Here is a 19,284-nt window from a genome sequence, read left to right on the forward strand (position 1 = left end):
TGTCTCCCGTTCCCTTGGTTACCATGGAGATCTGTCACATGGTTTCCCCCCCAACCTGATAACCTGTGTGTCTCCCTGATTGTCCTCCCCTGCCTGAGGATGAGACAACAGCCTCAGTAAGGGGAGATCATGTGAGAGGGGTCTCTTTAATTACCATGACAACAAATCCACACCACCTGGTGACACATCCTCCCGTTGTTATGGCAACAGAAGAACATCACACAGTGACATACTGCCATGTTCCCAAGGCAACGAGCCCTACTCTGAGAAGGGTGAAAGACCCCCCCCATTAATTATTCCTCTATTCAGATTGTCCCAAATTGTCTTGTGCCTTGGTCTCTTCCCTGTCCATTTATGCTTACTTGTCGTGGAGGGAGAGGTACCATGGGGGCAGGTTGTTACCTGGAAATAGGCTGGATTGCCAAGGGGACCATTAAGTCATTAAGAAGGGGCTGCCATGGTCAAGAGCTGCGCATGAGGTTATTTAGGGGCAGCCTCTGCCTATAAGAGGCCTCCAGTCTGAGCCTGTGTAAGGTGGGGACAGAAAGAGGGGCAGCTCCTCTGTGGGGTCACTTCTGTACCTTCTTTCACAGTTATAATCAATTCACCTCTATCAAGGGAAACAAGGTAAGAAAACCTGAATGGGGAGACACATCTGGCTTCTAGGCAGGGAGATTGATTGATTGGTTGATTCATTCATTCATTCGTTCAGTCTTCCCAGGTATTGATCATCTGTTCCGTGCCAGGCACTGCAGCAAACTCCATAGGAGATCTAAAGACATATCAGAATGCCCCTGCCTGTCAGGAGCCCCAGCCCGGCAAGTGCACAGATGACTAATATGGTGGAACTGTGCCATTAGAGGGGTCCAAGAAGATGTCCTGGGAACCCCTCTTCCTCAGAGAACTACCCCCTCCATATAGCGACATTCACTCACATGGGCTCTTTCTAGACCCCCTTTCCCCTGCAGAGGAGGGGAGGGGACCTGCATGGGGAAAGCAGACCAGTTCTTAAGGGTAACTGTGTCTTTTCCTTTCCAAATGATGGCTCCTTTCCTGTCTCCCTTTTTCCGGGGTGAACCCTGGCTGACCCCCATTCTGGGGAGAGATCCACTGTGCTACAGCTCTGCTCAGAAAAACAGTTCCATGGAAACAGAGCACTCTTTTTATTTCCTCCCTCCCATCTACTTACCCCCTAAAACCTAGAACTTAAAAAAAAAACTCTTACTCTTGTAAGGGGGTGGCGGTTAGGGAAACTGCTGTGCCTTGGGACTCTCGGGGTGTCACAGACAGTGGCAAGCAGGGATGTGAGTCTAGGGGAAAGGGCCTGGTGGTGGGGAGGAGAAGGGGGCTGCCAGGGGCTTGAGGGAGTCATGGGCTGTGGGGTAGGGCATGTAGCCCTGGGAGTCAGAACAGAGATGGGCTATGGCTGGGACCAGCTGGGAGGAAGGTCCATAGGTTCCTGAACATTCCTTATGGCCTCTTCATGCCTGGCCAAAGCCTTCTCATTCCAGAAGCAATATTTCACCCACTCGGGGCCCTACAGAGTCTGGCTTGGTGGGTCATGCCAGGAGCTGCCCCAATATCTCTCCCATCCCCATCCCCCAGGTGGTCTCTGGTCTCCTTTCCCCAATCCCCTGCTCTCTGTGAGTTTCTAGCCTCTACTCTACCCCACCCCTCTCATATTTTCCTTAAGGAAAATAATATACTTGGTCATTTAATTATGAGTCTAGTGCCTGGAACATACTAAGGTCCAGAGGCCGTTTTGTACATTCTCCTGCTGACGGGCTGGAAAAGAGTCACTCCATAGGATCCACTGTGTGGAAAGACCCAGGGTTTAGAAAGAACCCCTCTCTCCTGCTTGCTCTTTTGGCTAGTCTGGGCTGGAAGCAACAAGCAGGTTTGATGGCGGCACGGCCTGTTGGGGGAGGGCGTGGACATTGTCCACTCTGCACCGCTTGGGAGCTGTGCCTAGCATGGCACCTGACATTTAATGAGTCCTCAATATTTAAATGTGTGAATGTGCCTAGTGGTCAGGTGAGGGTGTTGAAAGGTCGGGAGGCCGGTGATGGAGGAGGGAGCCTTGGGCTCTGGTGCTGTGGCAGGGGGCACTGCAGCTTCCGACCCCTGCCTTCCACCTAGTGCCAGGGCAGTCATGATGGCCCCTTTCTGCCTGCCTGAGCAGCTAGGGTGTGCAGAGGAAAGTATCGTAGATCAAGAGCTTGGAAACCACCGTCTCATTCTGGCTTCTCGGGTGACCTTGAGCACATGACTTCGGCACTCCTCAGCCTCAACTTCCTTGAGTTCCTGGGAAGAAAATGATCTACCGTGGATACTTCATAGGGCTGTTGTGAGCATCAACTGTGGCATTGTGTGAAAGTGCTTGGTAAACTGTAAGGCAGGCATAATCCCACTTTAGGTTTGTATAACACATTCACATGCAGTATCTCATTTGCTTCTCACATCTACCCTGTGAGGTAGGGAGAATAGGATTCAGATTCTGCAGCAAACTCATAGTGTCTGGCATTTCCACAGGCATGATCGATTCTATTCCTCAAATGGCTTGTGCAAATAGTCAGGGTATTTGTGGCTTGTCTTCCTTTACAGACGAGGAAGCTGGGTCCAGAGAGGTGAGATGACCAAGGTGGGACTCCCCTTCTCGGATGGGGAGTCTGGGGCGGGGGGCGGGTCAGGCCCCTGGCACCACACCTGCTTAGCCTCAGATGGAGTACACAAAGAGGAGGTGTCAGGGCGGGCCTGGGGGCCAGCCTCAGCTCCAGCCTTGGCCAGTTGTTTCCTTGACTGCCAGTACCTGGTTTGAGCGCATCAGCATGTTGGTCATCCTTCTCAACTGCGTGACCCTGGGCATGTTCCGGCCGTGCGAGGACATCGCCTGTGACTCCCAGCGCTGCCGGATCCTGCAGGTGAGTGTGTGTGTGTGTATGTACGTGTGTGTGTTGGGGGGTTGGCCCTTCCTAATCTTAATACCCCATACTCCTTCTCTGCAAGAGGCCCTGTCACAACTGATGGGGGCTAGGGTGGGACCAGAGGGTATTCCCTCACTCGCTTCTCAGTTTCAGCAGCCTCTTGTCCCCACATCAGGCCTTTGATGACTTCATCTTTGCCTTCTTTGCCGTGGAGATGGTGGTGAAGATGGTGGCCTTGGGCATCTTTGGGAAAAAGTGTTACCTGGGAGACACTTGGAACAGACTTGACTTTTTCATCGTCATTGCAGGGTGAGGGCCAGGGCTGGGGTGGGAGAGCAATGGACCAGATTGGTCCCTTCCCCAGGGACCTCCCGCTCCAGCCCAGTTATAGCTCTGATTTCTCCTTGGCTATCTCCTGAGAGTCTGAGGCTGCCCTGCCTCTAGCACTGTGGCCTATATTCTAAATTCCAAGGCCCTCTTCCTAATTCTGCCCCCTTCTCTGATGGGCAATCTGTCCTTGTCTTGGGGGTAGCCTTGCCTCCCAGACAGAGAGGTGGATCTTCAGGGTCCCTTGGTGAAGGAGAAGAAGAGGTCGTCCCGCTGTCCGTAAAGCAGGGTTCCTCACTGACCTCTTTTGACCCCACGGTGGCCTCCGACTCAAAGGGCCTCCCTTTGGGCCCCTCCCTGCAGGATGCTGGAGTACTCGTTGGACCTGCAGAACGTCAGCTTCTCAGCTGTCAGGACAGTCCGCGTGCTGCGACCGCTCAGGGCCATTAACCGGGTGCCCAGTGAGTGACCCCTCGGCCCTCAGCCCCTGAAGAGAGTCCCAGGAGCAAATGTGGAGATGTCAGACCCAACCTCTACCACTGTGTCCTCACCTGACCCCTCACAGGCCCCGCCACAGAAGGGCTTAGCAGGGAGCTGGGGTTGCTGGAACAAAGTGGAACTCCTGACTGCGGGACTGTGGGAGTCGCTGGGGAAGACCCCTCCTCATTTTAGCCTGGCTTTAGGTCAGAGTCTCAGAAACATCTCAGCTGACCCTCTCCCTTCAGCTAGATGATCACTCGCCCCGTCCCGCCCCGCCCCGCCCCGCCCCGCCCCGGGAGGATGGGGAGTAGGGACTGGAGAAGCTGACAGGCAGGGAGAAGACGCAGGTGCGAATGGCCTTTTCTAGCCAGAACAGCCTCTCATGCAATCTGGTTCTCGCTGGCGAGCCACGCTGGCCATGCTGAACATGACTTCTCTCAAGGCAAGGCCACTCCATGTCTCACCCTCCGCCTCTGTCCCCTTCCTCCTTCCCGCCCCCTTCCAACAACCCGTTGCAGTGACTGCCGGGCCCATTATCCAAATTAAACTGCATTGGTTTCTGGAGCCAGCGAGGCTTTGGCAGTTCTCATTCCCCTACATCCTGCCCCCTCCTTCTGCTCAGGCCCCCTTTGCAACTCCTCAACCTACACAAGCTGCACATGGTCCCTGCTGCGGTCCCAGGAGTGGGGTGATGGAGGGTGAATGCATGTTTCTAGGGCTCAGTACCTGGCTGTGTACCTGATGTAGCAGCAGCCCCCTATGCTGTGCATGTGTGTGTGTGGGTGTGTGTGTGTATGTGATGTTGCTGCTGCCCCTGGGAGGGCAGAGCTGTTGAATGTGTCCTCTGGGGCTCGAGGCATGTTGGTGTTAACAGGAGCTCCAGAAGAGAGGCATGCCTTGCCGCCTCTCCCGCCCCAGGTGATGGCTGGCAGATTTATAGGCCTCTGTCTAACCACCGGTGTAATTCCCTTAATGCAAACCCTGAGGAATTGATCGCACTTGGAGCACAGAGAAGCTGAAGGGGGATGGGGTAGGAGGAGGGGGAGCGAGATGGAGTGAGAAGACTGGGCTGGCAGGGGCGGGGCTGGGCGCTACAGTCACCAAGAGGGTGAATTAGCTGCTGCTTGGCAGCTTTTGCCCTGGAGAGGGCAGGGGGTCATAGATGGCACTTTGGGGGTGAAACCAGCTATTAGAGATCTGTCTGCTTGACGAGGGCTTGGTGGACTGGGGGACGGTTCAGACCATCCTGGCTGGTTGGGTTCTAGACCTGGAGTGGGGAGAGAGGGAAGTGACCCTAACAGGGCTTTTTTTTGTTGAAGGAGGGGCTGTGTTTCAGTGGCTTTCCCTATGGAGGGGGTTGTAAACTGATAGACTTCTGAGAAGACAGTATTGTATTTCTTCAGATCCTGACTTGGGGATCTGGATCAAGCAGGGAACAGATTCAGGACAGTGGGGCTCAGAGCTATAGGGAAGCACAGGGCATCTTGGCCCCTGCTGAGGAGCTGGCTCTCAAAATGAGATTCCTGCCTGCTAACATTCCTCCTGGAGTTCCCTGCCTCATTTTCCCTAATGACTCCTATGGTGATAACAGAAAGGTCAAGTGACCACAGCTGGTTAGAGAAGGAAATAGGTAGGGTGTGTGCGTGTGGGTGTGTGTGGCTGTGGGTGTGTGTTGGAGAGAGTGTGCATGTGGGTGTGTGCGTGGCTGTGAGTGTGTGTTGGAGAGAGGGATTCGGAAGCCCAAAGCCTGGGTTCAAGGTCCGGTGCCTACACTTAGCAGCTGTGTGACACTGGGTAAGTTAAGTCATTTGTCCGAGGCTTAGACTTCTCATCTGTCAGTTGGGGTGATATTATCCACATGTGACGATGTGGGGCCACAGTTTTCTGGGCTTACTGTTGGTGGTACTGTGCAGATTACTATGGGCAAGCCACAAGGGGCAGTGGGTCGGGGTAAGGGGCTGCAGGGCCTGTCTGGGGAGTTAGAGGTGTCTGTTGGTCTCCCCTCCAGCTTGAGCCGGGCCGTCTCAGCCTCAGAGTCCCCGGTGGGGCCCCTCCGGGAGTACTGCCGGGCCATGGCAGTCAGCCTAGCCCGGCCAGCCTGGTGTCCCCAGCGTGGCTTCTGCCCCCACAGGCATGCGCATCCTCGTCACGCTGCTGCTGGACACGCTGCCCATGCTGGGCAACGTCCTGCTGCTCTGCTTCTTCGTCTTCTTCATCTTCGGCATCGTTGGCGTCCAGCTGTGGGCAGGGCTGCTTCGGAACCGATGCTTCCTACCTGAGAATTTCAGCCTGTGAGTGGTGGACAGGGGCTGGGGACAACCTGGGAATGGTTGTGGGGCTGGGACCTCCCCCATTTCCTCGCTTCTGGTTGCTACTGACATATCTGTTCTAACATCTGGGACATATCTGCTTCTCAAACTTGGCTGCTCATTGGAACCACCTGGGGAGTTTTTAAAAAGTACTGATGCCTGGGTGCCACTTCCACACATTCTGATTTCATGGTCTGGGGTTCAGCTTGGATGTAGGGATTTTTTATTTTTTTTTTTTTTTGAGATGGAGTTTTGCTCTTGTTGCCCAGGCTGGAGTGCAGTGGCACGATATTGGCCCACTATAACCGTGGCCTCCCAAGTTCAAGTGATTCTCCTGCCTCAGCTTCCTGAGTAGCTGGGATTACAGGCATGCACCACCATGCCCGGCTAATTTTGTATTTTAAGTAGAGATGGGGTTTCACCATGTTGGACAGGCTGGTTTTGAACTCCTGACCTCAAGTGATCCACCCGCCTCGGCCTCCCAAAGTACTGGGATTATAGGCGTGAGCCACCTCCCCGGCCCGATGTAGAGATTTTTTAAACCCTCCAGCGATCCTAATGTGCAGCGAAATTTGAAAACCACTAGTCTAGGATGTGACCTTCCAACATCCTGAGTCTGGAGTTTTCCCACTCAGGCCTCACGGTCCTGATGCCCACAAATCCCTGCCCAGCCCAGTCCCTCCCTGACTCTCGGTTCTGCCCTGCTCACCCTGTGTGCCTCGAGCACTGGCGCCATCTCTCCCTTCCGGGGCCCTCTCCCTGGAGAGCCCACTCCCCAGCCTCACCCCTGTTCCCCTTCCCATCCTGCAGCCCCCTGAGCGTGGACCTGGAGCGCTACTATCAGACAGAGAATGAGGATGAGAGCCCCTTCATCTGCTCCCAGCCACGCGAGAATGGCATGCGTTCCTGCAGGAGCGTGCCCACACTGCGCGGGGAGGGGGGCGGTGGCCCACCTTGCGGTCTGGACTATGAGGCCTACAATAGCTCCAGCAACACCACCTGCGTCAACTGGAACCAGTACTACACCAACTGCTCCGCGGGGGAGCACAACCCCTTCAAGGGCGCCATCAACTTCGACAACATCGGCTATGCGTGGATTGCCATCTTCCAGGTGGGGCAGCCTGGGCCCCGGGAGAGTCCCCAGAACAGCAGCCCCAGCACACAGCCCAGGGGCAGAGTTGCCGCTCTCAGGGTTGGGGTGGGGGTCAAGGCCTCTGGAGGAGACTGGAGGAGGATTTGGTGAGCCCAGAGTCAGCCTGCCCCTCTGCACCCCTCTAGGTCATCACGCTGGAGGGCTGGGTCGACATCATGTACTTTGTGATGGATGCTCATTCCTTCTACAACTTCATCTACTTCATCCTCCTCATCATCGTGAGTGACTCCTCAGATCCCTGTGGGGATGGGCGATCCTGGGGACACCCATGGTTACAGTTCAGAGAGGGAATAGTTTGTTCCATCTGAAGTTTCTAGCTCTCAGGACAAGTCCTGTAGAGAGGGCATCTGTCATATAGTAGGAGGGACCCCAGACTCGGAGTCAGGAGGAAATTCAAGGTCAAGGTGGGACTCACTGCTATTGCCACCTTGGGGGAGTCATTCCCCACGAGGCCCCCAGCCTCGCTCTGGGCCTCTGTTTCTTCATGGGTAAAATGGATGGTTCTCAACCTGGGATGATACCACCTCCCCCAGTGAGCATTTGGAACTGGGAAGGGTGGTTCTGGTTTTGATATTTTTTAAAAATAGCCTTGTTGAAACATAACTCACATATCATTCAATTCGTCCCTTTGAATGAATCCAGTGGTTTTTTTATTATGTTCACAGAGTTCTGTTTTTTTGCAAGGACAAGGTGAGTGCTATTGGCATTTTTTGTTGGTGGAGGGGAGAGAAGCTAAACATCCTGAAATGTTTGTGAATAAAGAATTATTCCACCCAAAGTTCTGATCAGTGATCAATTGGTGTTAAACACTGCCTGATCTTTTATTCCTGCCAGTTCAGAAATTGTAAGACTTTACGAAGGTGGAAGACAGAGGCAAAAGCAGCAATATTTAATAGTTTTAATCACTACCATTCATAGTTAATAGCTTCACTGCTACCACTTTGAGCTAATATTTATTGAGCACTTACTATGCGCCAACCCCGGATCCAAGCACTTTTAATGTGCTGGTGCATTTAATCCTCACCGTGATCCTCTCCATTTTACAGACAAGGAAACCGATGTTTCCTCATTTATCTGACCCTACCAGGCTCTTTGCCTATGCTGTAGATTAATCTCCAAGGGTGGGACATCGCTGCTGACGTGTGCTGTAACATCTGCTGCCTGTTTAATCCTTGCCATACCCTGTGAGGTGCCAGGGCAGGGATTGTGGTCTCCATCTCTTAAATGAGAACTCGGTGCCCCAGAGGGTTGGTCACTGGGCCAAGATCACACAGAAACTAAATGGCTGGGGCTGAGAAATTAGTCTCAGGCTGATGACTCCACGTTCAGCCTTTCTTCCGTGCCACCAAGAGGCCAATGACAGAGCCAGTCAGAGGGACAGATATTGAGAGAAAGAGATTAAGAAAGATTAAGATCTACTCAGGACCTAGGACTAGCTCCAGAGAGAGATGAAGACAAAATGAGGCAGCTCCTGGTGAGTGAGAGACAGAGGGTAGGCCCTGAGAAAGAGCAAGTCCCCAAGGCCACCCCCTCCTGCCTGCGTAACTTCCCCTGGTGCGGAAGAGTGGGCAGGCTGGCGCGAAGCCTGGCTGGAGGCCCGTTCCCAACCCCGGCCACCTCCTCAAGGGGCGAGGCCAGTACTTCAGAGAAGTGGGGTCTTCTCACCATGTGGCCCCCACCCCCACTCCCCTTCCCTCCTGGTTTTGAAAGAGGGGGAAGGAAGCAGACAGGGAGCTAAGGGGCCTAGTTTCCACCCTCCCACACACCCCCTGAAAAATCTTTCCTAACAGCTCTCTGGAATCACACTAGTGAAGCTAATTATCATAATTACTAGGACACGATCTAGAAAAAAAAAATCTGCTTTGTCACCATAAATATTCATTTCCCTCATTTGGGATTGTTGTCCAAGCAATGGCTGTTCCAGAATTCTGGGGAAACTGAGGCATGGAGATGGGGACTGGGGGAGTGTGAGCAAGTCAGGTGGCAGCTTGGCTAGTCTTATAGGGTCTAGGGTTCAGCCCCTCCCCATCTGGGGGAGGGGAACACAGGGAAAAAGGGGATAGGAGAGGCCATTGGTCCCTGTTTTCAGATGAGGATATGAGGCCCCACGACTAAGGGTCTCTTGCCCAAAGTCACACAGCTAGAATTGGGACTAGAAGCAGGAGTCTTGTGAATGATGTTTTTGCCAAGATCTCAAGGTTCAATACAATTTGAAAACCCTATGACCTTGATATTGCATTCATTTCCACAGCATTCTCTACTCCTAATGGAAATTGTGGAAGGGGTGCTGCATCTCTGCAGGTGTGCATGTTTAGGGACAGGGGATTTGAGAGATTGCAGGATAACACTATGTGCAATTGCAGCATCTAGCTTGATTCCAGTCTTAGCCTTGCTCTGAATTAGCTGAGTGATCTTGGGCAAATGCTTTGACCTCTCTGGGCCTCAGTTTCCTCACCTGTCTGTTCGGAGACTACAATAGCATCACTTCCTGAGACTGTCTTATGAATAAAATGAGATAATGCTCGGAAAATAATTGAGCGTGGTGCCTGACACTTAGGAAGTCCTTTGTACCTGACGGCTGGCATTGTGATTCGCTTTTCTTCAGGACATCTCCTCTTCCTGTCCCCACCCCTACAGGTGGGCTCCTTCTTCATGATCAACCTGTGCCTGGTGGTGATTGCCACGCAGTTCTCAGAGACCAAGCAGCGGGAAAGCCAGCTAATGCGGGAGCAGCGCGTGCGGTTCCTGTCCAATGCCAGCACCCTGGCTAGCTTCTCTGAGCCCGGCAGCTGCTATGAGGAACTGCTCAAGTACCTGGTGTACATCCTTCGGAAGGCAGCCCGCAGGCTGGCTCAGGTCTCTCGGGCAGCAGGAGTGCGGGCCGGGCTGCTCAGCAGCCCAGCACCCCTTGGGGGCCAGGAGCCCCAGCCCAGCAGCAGCTGCTCTCGCTCCCACCGCCGCCTGTCTGTCCACCACCTGGTCCACCACCACCATCACCATCACCACCACTACCACCTGGGCAATGGGACACTCAGGGCCCCCCGGGCCAGTCCGGAGATCCAGGACAGGGATGCCAATGGGTCCCGCCGTCTCATGCTGCCACCACCCTCAACACCCGCCCTCTCCGGGGGCCCCCCAGGTGGCACAGAGTCTGTGCACAGCTTCTACCATGCCGACTGCCACTTAGAGCCAGTCCGCTGCCAGGCGCCCCCTCCCCGGTCCCCATCTGAGGCTTCCGGCAGGACTGTGGGCAGCGGGAAGGTGTACCCCACCGTGCACACCAGCCCTCCACCAGAGACTCTGAAGGAGAAGGCACTCGTGGAGGTGGCTGCGAGCTCTGGGCCCCCCACCCTCACCAACCTCAACATCCCACCCGGGCCCTACAGCTCCATGCACAAGCTGCTGGAGACGCAAAGTACAGGTGAGAACTCTGGGTAGAGGCATGTGGGTGCCCTCGTCTGGGGACCGGGTGGCGTCCCAGAGGGAACTAAGGGGTCTGGAGTCAGAGGGACCAGGGTTCACAGTCTCATGCTGCCTCTCATGGCCTGGGCACCTTCAGCCAGTCACTTCTCTGCTTTGAGTTTGAATTTTCTCATCTGCTAAAGTGGAAATCACAATTCCTACATTGCAATAGCGGTAACTATCATGTCATGAGCACCTGCTTCATGCTGTTTGCCATCATATCTAGCAATTGCTGCACACAGCAGTGGCTGTGTGCCTGTCTCATGCTTTGCAGGCAAAATCCCATCGGATCCTCTCTACTCATTAGGTGATAGGCTTTCTTATTATCCCCATTGTGTGGATGAGACCCAGGAGGCTTGGAGGGGTTGCATGACTTGCCAAGGCTGTGCTGTTGGTGAGGGGCAGACTCAGGGCCCACACTTGGGACTCCTCATTGTGAGGCTCAGAGAGGAAATGGTGTGTGACTGTCCCCAGCTTCATGCCCTGCTGGCTAAACCTGAGTCTCATTCTGTCCACACAGGGAGACCCAGTTCAGGGAGCTGCTTGTCTGATGGGTGGAACTCCCAGTGTCGTGGGGCCAGTGAGACACGTAGGGATGTCGGGCTCTCCCTAGCAGACAGGTTCACTGTAGCTGCAGCCCACGGCCTGTGTTTCAGGAAGGATGTGGCACGTGGGGAGCAGCGGGATATTCGTGGGGATGTTACGTGGGAATGTGGGCTGGGACCAGAAGGTGCTATCACAGAACCCAGAGCGAAAGGTTTCTATGCCAGCTCCTCCACTACCCTGCCACGGGACGTGGGCCAGTCACATGCACCCACGTTTTTATTTCCTCCTGTGTAAAAGGCAAGGCTGGGCCCATGATTACTGTCGGTGGGTGCTTACTGACTCCCTCCTGTGTGCAGGTGCAGTCAAGGGGGAAATGTCACTGAGAGCCCACCCAGGGCCAGGCCCGGAGCTGGGGGCCTCTACATCCCGGCTTTACCTTGTGGTCTCTGAGGTTCTCATATTCTGTGATCAAAGCTGGATTTAAAGGCACAATAATGTCTTGGGCTAGGTCCCTGAGTGTGTCCACACGAGTGCACCTAGTATGCTTATATGTGTCTATGTCCATGAAGGGGTCGACTGTGTGTGTGTGTGTGTGTGTGTGCACGTGTGTGCATGCATGTGTCTGGTGTTCATGTGCTTATGTGTGCACATGCACTTGATGTGTGTAGGCACATGTGCGGTATGGAGCTCTTTCCTTGGTGTGTGTGCATGCACATGTGCGCATGTGTATGGCATATGTGCCGTGTGTGTTGTGCACACGTGTTAGGTATGTGCGTGTATGTGTGCCCAGATGGTGGTGTGCAAATAGTATGTGTGTGTACACAAGCATGTGCATCTGGAGCACATGTGCATGTGCACGTGTCTGTTGTGGGTGTGTGTGCGAGTGCACGTGTGTGGACGTGTCTTAAGGATCCCTTGGAAAGTGCTGCTCAGAGCAGTGTTGATGCAGACCTGGCCTCTGGGAAGGGGAAGGGGAGTGAGACTCCTTGTGAAGACGCCTAGGATATAGGAGCTGTCCAGGACCTCAGAGGACATCCAGGCCACCTCTCTGAGCCCTAGGACAGTCGGCAGTGACTGTCAATGAAGCGCTGTTGACATTAGGGCATCTTGTAGATCAGGACTGCCCACCTTGCAGGACATTCAGCCCCCTTGGCCCACTAAGTGCCTGGCACTCCATCACTGCAACAACCCCAGACTCCCTGACTCATTTTATACATACTCTGAGGGCGGGGTAGCCCCAGGTATGAGACTCCAGAGCCTCTGACCTCTACCTCTACTCTCCTGTTCCAGGTGCCTGCCAAAGCTCTTGCAAGATCTCCAGCCCTTGCTTGAAGGCAGACAGTGGAGCCTGTGGTCCAGACAGTTGCCCCTACTGTGCCCGGACGGGGGCAGGGGAGCTGGAACTCGTCGACCATGAAATGCCTGACTCAGACAGCGAGGCAGTTTATGAGTTCACACAGGATGCCCAGCACAGCGACCTCCGGGACCCCCACAGCCGGCGGCAACGGAGCCTGGGCCCAGATGCAGCGCCCGGCTCTGTGCTGGCCTTCTGGAGGCTAATCTGTGACACCTTCCGAAAGATTGTGGACAGCAAGTACTTTGGCCGAGGAATCATGATCGCCATCCTGGTCAATACACTCAGCATGGGCATCGAATACCATGAGCAGGTAGGGGTGTGGGCAGAGGCAGGGCTCCTGCCAGCTGCTCTTCCCCTGGGGCTGGGGCCTTCTACCTCCCACCGCACCCCTCCTGCTGTGCTCAGCTTCCTCTCCATGCTGCTAGCCTGCCAGGCAGGGAGGAGGGGAGATGAGTGATGGAGCAATGCATGGAGATTCTCTAGAGGGAATACGGAAAGTCTCTGAGTATAGAAGTCGCTCCGGGCAGGCCAAAGGGTATGTTCTACCCAGGAAGGCTTCTCAGACAAGGCTGGCTTTGAAGGATGTGAACAGTGGTGAGCATCAGCGTATGGGAAGATGCGTCACTGGGAGAGGTTTGGGTCTTTGGAGAAGGTGTAGTGGGGAGGGGGGTGTTGGAGGTCCCCTAGTATCCATCTGATCCACTAAGTCAGGGTGTGACTGATTGGAGGCAGGAGGGGCAGTGTAAACAGGGGTGCAGAGGGGAGGGTTGGTGCCTGCGCCGGGTGGAATGAAGGCCTGTTGGGGTCAGGGAGGGTGGCAGTCTTGTCCTGGCCTCCCGTCTGGGAGCTGTGCTGTGAACCAGGGCAGCTTAGGGTGGATGAGAGTGCCCAGCATGGCAAGGGGACTTGAAGCCAGCGCGTTTGAGGAATCATTCTAAGAACCGGGATGTTTAGTAAGGAGGAGAGAGGGCTCAGCAGGGACAGGCGAGCTGTCTTCAAATATTTGAAGGACTGTCATGTGGAAGAAGGAGCAGGCTTATTCTGTGGGGCTGATGGCTGCACGCAGTAGGCTCTGGGCTGAGGGAGGAGGCTGTCCTAACCCTTGGAGCTATGCAGAGACAGAATGGTGGCCTCAGGAACCCCGCTGATACCCCACCATGAGCTGGGGCTGCATGCTTTTTGGGAGTCCAAGTAGGCACCATGGGTCCTCGCAGCTGGGTTTGGCTCCCTCTTCCACAGGGTTCTTTCTGGAAGTCGCTACCCCTCCCTCGAGTCTGGACTTCCAGGTCACCCCGTGGCTAATTCTTGGAAAAGGAGGGAGGCTAGCAAGCAGGTGCTGCGGCTCACGGTCCTCCCAGGCTCTTCTTGCCTGGGTGTTCTGGCCTCCCTGGGGCAGCAGGGAGGGCACTAGGCCATCAGAACCCAAACTTCCCTGGTTTGGAACGAAGGCGACACATCTCCCCACCTCTGCACCTTCCCAATCAGGAGCGGAGGCTGAGGGGGCAAGAGGTGTGGAGGGCCCCTATGCCAGCCCAGCACTCTGTGGGAGGGGTATCTCAACCAGGTGGTACAGGCAGGGTGGCACAGGCATGCTGGGGGTCTGGGTTGAGGCTGAGGGCTACAGGTCAAGCTGGGTCTGGAGCAGACAGTGAGGTGTTCACTTTTCCAGGGGATTCAAAGCCCCCCCACCCACCATATTTCCAGCACCTGCAATATTTCCAGCACCCAGCTCTTATCCAAGACTGCCCGACCTGGCCAGGTGCCCCTCTCCCCATCACCATCACTACACAATGACACCCCTTCCTCTACCTCCACAGCGCCCCCTTCAGGCAGCCATGCAGTGGAGAGGGAGCAGGACCCCGGATGCGATGCAGTGCTAGTGGGTGGGCATGCATGACACCACAGTGGGCATGTTTTGTCTGGGCTGCGTGGGTGTGGGTGTGTGTGCACATGCCCGCTCTGCCAGCCTCCCAGGGAGAGATGCTCCACTCTGCCAGACTTGTGGCAGTGGGGGGTGGGCAGCATTTTCTGCTTCCGGGACCCAGGTGGTGACAGCCCCTCACCTTCCATTACTCAGGGTCCCCGAGCCTGAGCCTCAGCCTCCTTTCCCTCACCCCTGTCCTGGCCATGGTCAGGCACCCCTCCCCCAGAGGGCACCTCCTCAGTGCCCTCTCCCTACCCCTTCGGGGTTGCACCCAGCAGTCCCTGTCCAGCCAGATGCTGCTAGTGGAGGCTTTGATGGCACTGGGAAGAAGCTGAGTCACACAGACCCAGGGCAGATGAAGCCTCAGCAAGAGGACTTTCAGTTAGGTGTCAAGAAGGATGCTCCTTTGGAGAGGAGGTGGCAGCCATCAGCCAGGGATGCCTGTAGCATCTCCTTGCTCAGGTTCCTGAGGAAGGGCGGGGAGAGCCCAGGCGTCCCCCTAAGTCCTCAGCAGCAGGGAGGCCTCACTCAGTGGCAGCAGTTTCTGCTCCAGGGAGGGTTATGTCCCCATAACTAGTTGCTGAGGGCCCCAGGGGGTGAGTGGGAGTCCCCAGCAGGCTGGGAAGATGACTGACAGCTGCCCAGCGGGCTCAGGGGCACAGAGTGTGAGAAGTCCCAGAAGCTGCTATGGCCCTGTGCTCGCAGGCACTGCGGCGTGAACGTCCCACCATCTGGACCCTGGAGCCTGAGCAGGCTGGGGGCGGGGGTTGCCAGGGATGGCAGCGAGGAGATGTGGGGGGCTGAGGCAGAGACATAGAGTGGGCACAGAAGGGGAGACAGATACATGGGGGGATGGGGACGCAGAGGGAGACAGAGAGGAGACTGATGGGGGTGAGACAGAGGCACAGAGGGCAAGATGGAGACAGGGGAGGAGGGCAGGGAAGAGAGACATGCAGGCAGGGGAGAAAGGATATGAAGGCAGAGATGAGCCGCAGCGGAGTCAGACAGAGACAAATGGAGCGACAGAGACACATGGGAGGCAGAGACACAGAGAGGGAGCTGAAGACAGACAGAGTCCCAGATGCAAATGAGGACAGAGATGTGGCGGGATGGGGAGACAGACTCCCCTGGTGCTGGCTGTGTGAGGTGGTGCTGCGTGGAGGGAGAGCAGCTGCTGGCAGAGGAGGCTCATGGCTTCCCTGTGGTGCCCTTAATGAGGCAATTGTGTCCATTGATTCTGGAATCGATCAGATTGGAGGGGCACTGGAGAGGGTGTTGCTGGTGCTTCTCCAGAGAAGGAGCCCCTGCCCGCCTTCCCAGCCGACAGGCTTCCCTCCGCAGGCCCTGTCCTCCCCCAACACCACCCCTTGCCCTGGCTGACTTGTTATCCGGTTATCCTGTCCCCCGCCCTGTGCTACCCCACTGTCCTCCTGACTGAAGAAGCACCTACATGTCATACCCCACCTGTCTGCTAAGGTGTTCTCTTGTTCTTTGAGGCATCCCCTGGCTCCAGGCTCCCCCAATTCCACAAACAAGGGGAGCATCTCCTGTGCACAGCACACTAGAATCGAATACTAGAATATCAGGGGGCTCGGGGCTGAGCCAGAAACACCCAAGAAATGTAGGTTCTGGTGGAAAAGTTGTTCTGTTTCATGGATGATTATTACCACCAGCTGGAGGAGAACTGGCAGGATTGGCTTGTCCAGAGGGCTGGTGAGGAGGACAAGACCCCAGGAGACTGAGCAGGGAACTAGAAAATATCTTGATGTCGAAGTGTGATCTGATGTGGGGCCAGCCTGCATGTGTGCCCCATCCACTAGGGGCGGTACATGGAAAATCTTTTTCCATAATTGGAAAACCTTTTTCCAATTATCCTTCCTTTTGAGTCCGAGTTGGGCCTAAGCAGTGGTGTGCTGATATATGTTTAACAACCAGCCCTTCTAAAACAATAAAGTCCTGATCTATAGCATTTGCCAATTTCCATGGTGTAAATACTCCCATCATAACTGGTTTGTAGCTACCAACACGATGCCACCAAGTGTGGGTTTGGGAAGAGATGTGGACAGTTGGTTCCCCCGAGCCAGTGAGAAGCCGCTCCAGCACACCACTGGGCCCAAGGCACTGTCCTTCTTTTTAAAGAGGCCACCAACAAATAAACAGTCATATTTGCTTGATGTAGCACATGCTCAGAGAGGGATGTGTGGAGGAGGAGCCCTTAAGCCAGACTGGAGAAGGAATTCAGGGAGGGCTCTGTGTAGGAGGTGACCTCTAGGCTGAGTTTGAAGGAAGGGTGGGACATGGCCAGTGAAGGTGGAGGGTAGGGCACAGTATGAGGGCTTCTGCAGTGGTCCAGGCAGTTTGTAATACATCTTCATCCCTGGAAATGGAGAGCAGAGGGCTGGGGAGAGCTGGCTGGAAGCTGGATCTGCAGGACTCAATGTCAGTTGAAAATGTGGGTTGAGAGGAGGCAGCAAGGATGACTTCCAGGTTCTACCTGGGGTGGGAGCAATGTGGCTTGAGCAGATGTGGGCTGGGGGACATGTTGGAGGCGAGGTGCCTGTGGGTCATCCTGGCCGTGTCCAGCAGACTGTCAGAGCTCAAAAAAGAGGTGGCCTTCTCTTCTGTATCCCACCTGGGTCTGCACTGGGGCCAGACTTCTCCAGGAAGAGGGGACAGTGCAGGATTGGGGCCTCGGGGACACAGGAGCTTCCTAACATCTTCTTCCTGGCTCTGGGTCATGGTGGGGCGGGGGGCAGGTACTAATCTCATATTCTAGAAGAAGGACAACAGCATGTGGGGAGAGGGGACAGCATGGAGCCCAGTGGTCTCCTGGGCTGTCGATGGGGAAAGGAGGGGAGGGACCAGGGTAGATGGCCTTGCAGGCCAAGAGAGGACAAGGCAGGTGATGACTCTGCTCATTGCTCACACTGTGGGCCCATCCTGTCACTCCAGATACATGTCCAGAGAGGGTTTCTATTTATAAGTGAATGAGGTTGGCTGTACAAGGCGAGAGAAGCTGGGGGTGAGGCAGGGGGAGGTGGTCCAGATATGGTAAGTCTTAACTTTTGAAGGAGGTCACAGACTCCTTTTCAGTTCTGCTGAAAGCTGGGAACCCTCTCCCCAGAAAATACACACATGCATGGACACCCTAAATGTGGCCTTTGAGGGCAAAGGTTTATGGATACCTCCCACCCCAGCCAGTCCCTTGGTCTCCAGATAGAGGAGCCCCGGCTGAAGAGCTGGGGCTGAGGGCCAAGCAGAGCTTTGGGGGATGGGCCTTCATAGCTGACTGGCCCCAGACATTCAAAGGCTCTCTGGTGTGGGAGGGAGAGGGCCATTTTTGGAGATGTCTGCTAAGGTGTTCTCTTGTTCTTTGAGGCATCCCTTGGCTCCAGACTCCCCCAATTCCACAAACAAGGGGAGCATCTCCTGTGCACAGCACACTAGAATCAAATACTAGAATATCAAGGTACTGGGGGCTGAGCCAGAAACACCCAAGAAATGAAGGTTCTGTGGAAAAGTCGTTCTGTTTCATGGATGATTGTTGCCAAATGCCGAAAGAGAGGCTTCAGGTGACAAAGGAGAGCTGCTCACCCCCGGCTCGCCTTTGGAAGGGCTTCATGAAGGTGGTGACTTTTGAGAGGAGCCTGAAAGATGAATGGAATTGACAGTGGCTTGGATTGTGGGGTCAGGGGAGGTGGGCAATGGGGTAGGGTGGGTAGGAGCAGAGAGATCTAGGTGGAGGGATTAGGGCAGGGGCCCAGGGCGGCACAGGATGCTCTGAAGGACAGTCAGGTTTTCCTCCCTGCCCTGGCCTCAAGATGTCTGAGCAGGGAATGATGTGAGCCCAGCGGGGCTGAAGGAGGCCTGTTCTTCCCGTAGGTGCAGGCTGGGTGGGGGAGGGCCTGGAGGCTATTTCTGTTGTTTAGATCAGAGGCAACGAGGGCCCCAAGTAAGGCCACAGCTATGGGAATGAGGGGGTGGGTAGGACGCAATTTCATTGGCAGGTTCTCTGGGCCGGGGCACCTTAGTGTCCAGAGGGATGAAGGGCGGGCAAGAATCCTAGATAACCCGAAGGTTCTAAGGCAGAATCCCGAGAATGATGGCGCCGCTGGGAAGGAGCAGGTTTGGGAGAGGAGGTGAGAGGGTTTGTTTTGGATGTGCTGAGTTTGAGATGGCTGTGGGCCATCCCGGGAGGGAGATCAGGCAGACTCTGGATCTCTGGATGAGAAGCCAGGGGCTTGGAGAGATTGCTTAGTGTCGTCTACACCCCAGTGACAGCCAGAGAGGTGGGAGTGGGGGTGCTGGTGGAGGAAGAGGGCTTAGACTGAACTCTGAGGAATGCTGGCCTGAGGGAAGAGAGGCGGTGAAAGGAGCGCTGGGAGGGGGAGGAGGTGGTAACACAGGGTCGGGGAAGCCAAGGGAGGCTGGGCTTGCAGCGGGGAGGGGCCGGCCCAGCCTCAGCTGCTGCCCAGGCGTCCACTAAGAGGAGGGCTGGGAAGAGGGTCCCTGCACAGAGCTGCAGCTGTGGGGCCCAGGGTTCAGGACTGAGTGGGTCTGGAGTCCCACAGAACCTCTCTGCTTTTAGGCAAAGGGGCCGGAGACTGAAGTGATGGTCGTAGGCATAACTGATAGGCAAGGGCCCCGGGGAGACTGGGGGGTGGGGAGGTGTATCAAAGTACAGGTGGAGGCAGAGAGACGTCGGATGCACTGCACGGTCCTCTTTGGAGGAGGGGCGTGGATCCCCCCACCCCACCCGTGTGAGCCTGCAGCAAGCGGCCCGGTGGGGAGTAGGGCTGGGG

General features: G+C 55.4%; 1 protein-coding gene across 22 annotated transcripts in view; it reads left to right on the forward strand.

Moving 5' to 3' along the window:
* The window catches only part of CACNA1G (calcium voltage-gated channel subunit alpha1 G), a 66,989-nt gene that overhangs the window by 5,330 nt on the left and 42,375 nt on the right, over positions 1 to 19,284 (forward strand). For all 22 annotated transcript variants that reach the window (XR_004269578.1, XR_004269577.1, XR_004269579.1 and 19 more), the window contains exons 2-9: positions 2,810 to 2,921; positions 3,100 to 3,233; positions 3,615 to 3,712; positions 5,863 to 6,022; positions 6,851 to 7,151; positions 7,319 to 7,411; positions 9,831 to 10,614; positions 12,492 to 12,868. Coding sequence is in view for 17 of the 22 variants with exons in the window: in XM_032280006.1 (XP_032135897.1) it covers positions 2,810 to 2,921; positions 3,100 to 3,233; positions 3,615 to 3,712; positions 5,863 to 6,022; positions 6,851 to 7,151; positions 7,319 to 7,411; positions 9,831 to 10,614; positions 12,492 to 12,868 (2,059 nt within the window). In the remaining 5 variants the exon portion in view is untranslated. The remainder of the gene's footprint in view (positions 1 to 2,809; positions 2,922 to 3,099; positions 3,234 to 3,614; positions 3,713 to 5,862; positions 6,023 to 6,850; positions 7,152 to 7,318; positions 7,412 to 9,830; positions 10,615 to 12,491; positions 12,869 to 19,284) is intronic.

This window comes from Sapajus apella, unplaced genomic scaffold (assembly GCF_009761245.1).
Source record: "Sapajus apella isolate SASKATOON/1434 unplaced genomic scaffold, GSC_monkey_1.0 scaffold12, whole genome shotgun sequence".
In the NCBI taxonomy this organism is placed as follows: Eukaryota; Metazoa; Chordata; class Mammalia; order Primates; family Cebidae; genus Sapajus; species Sapajus apella.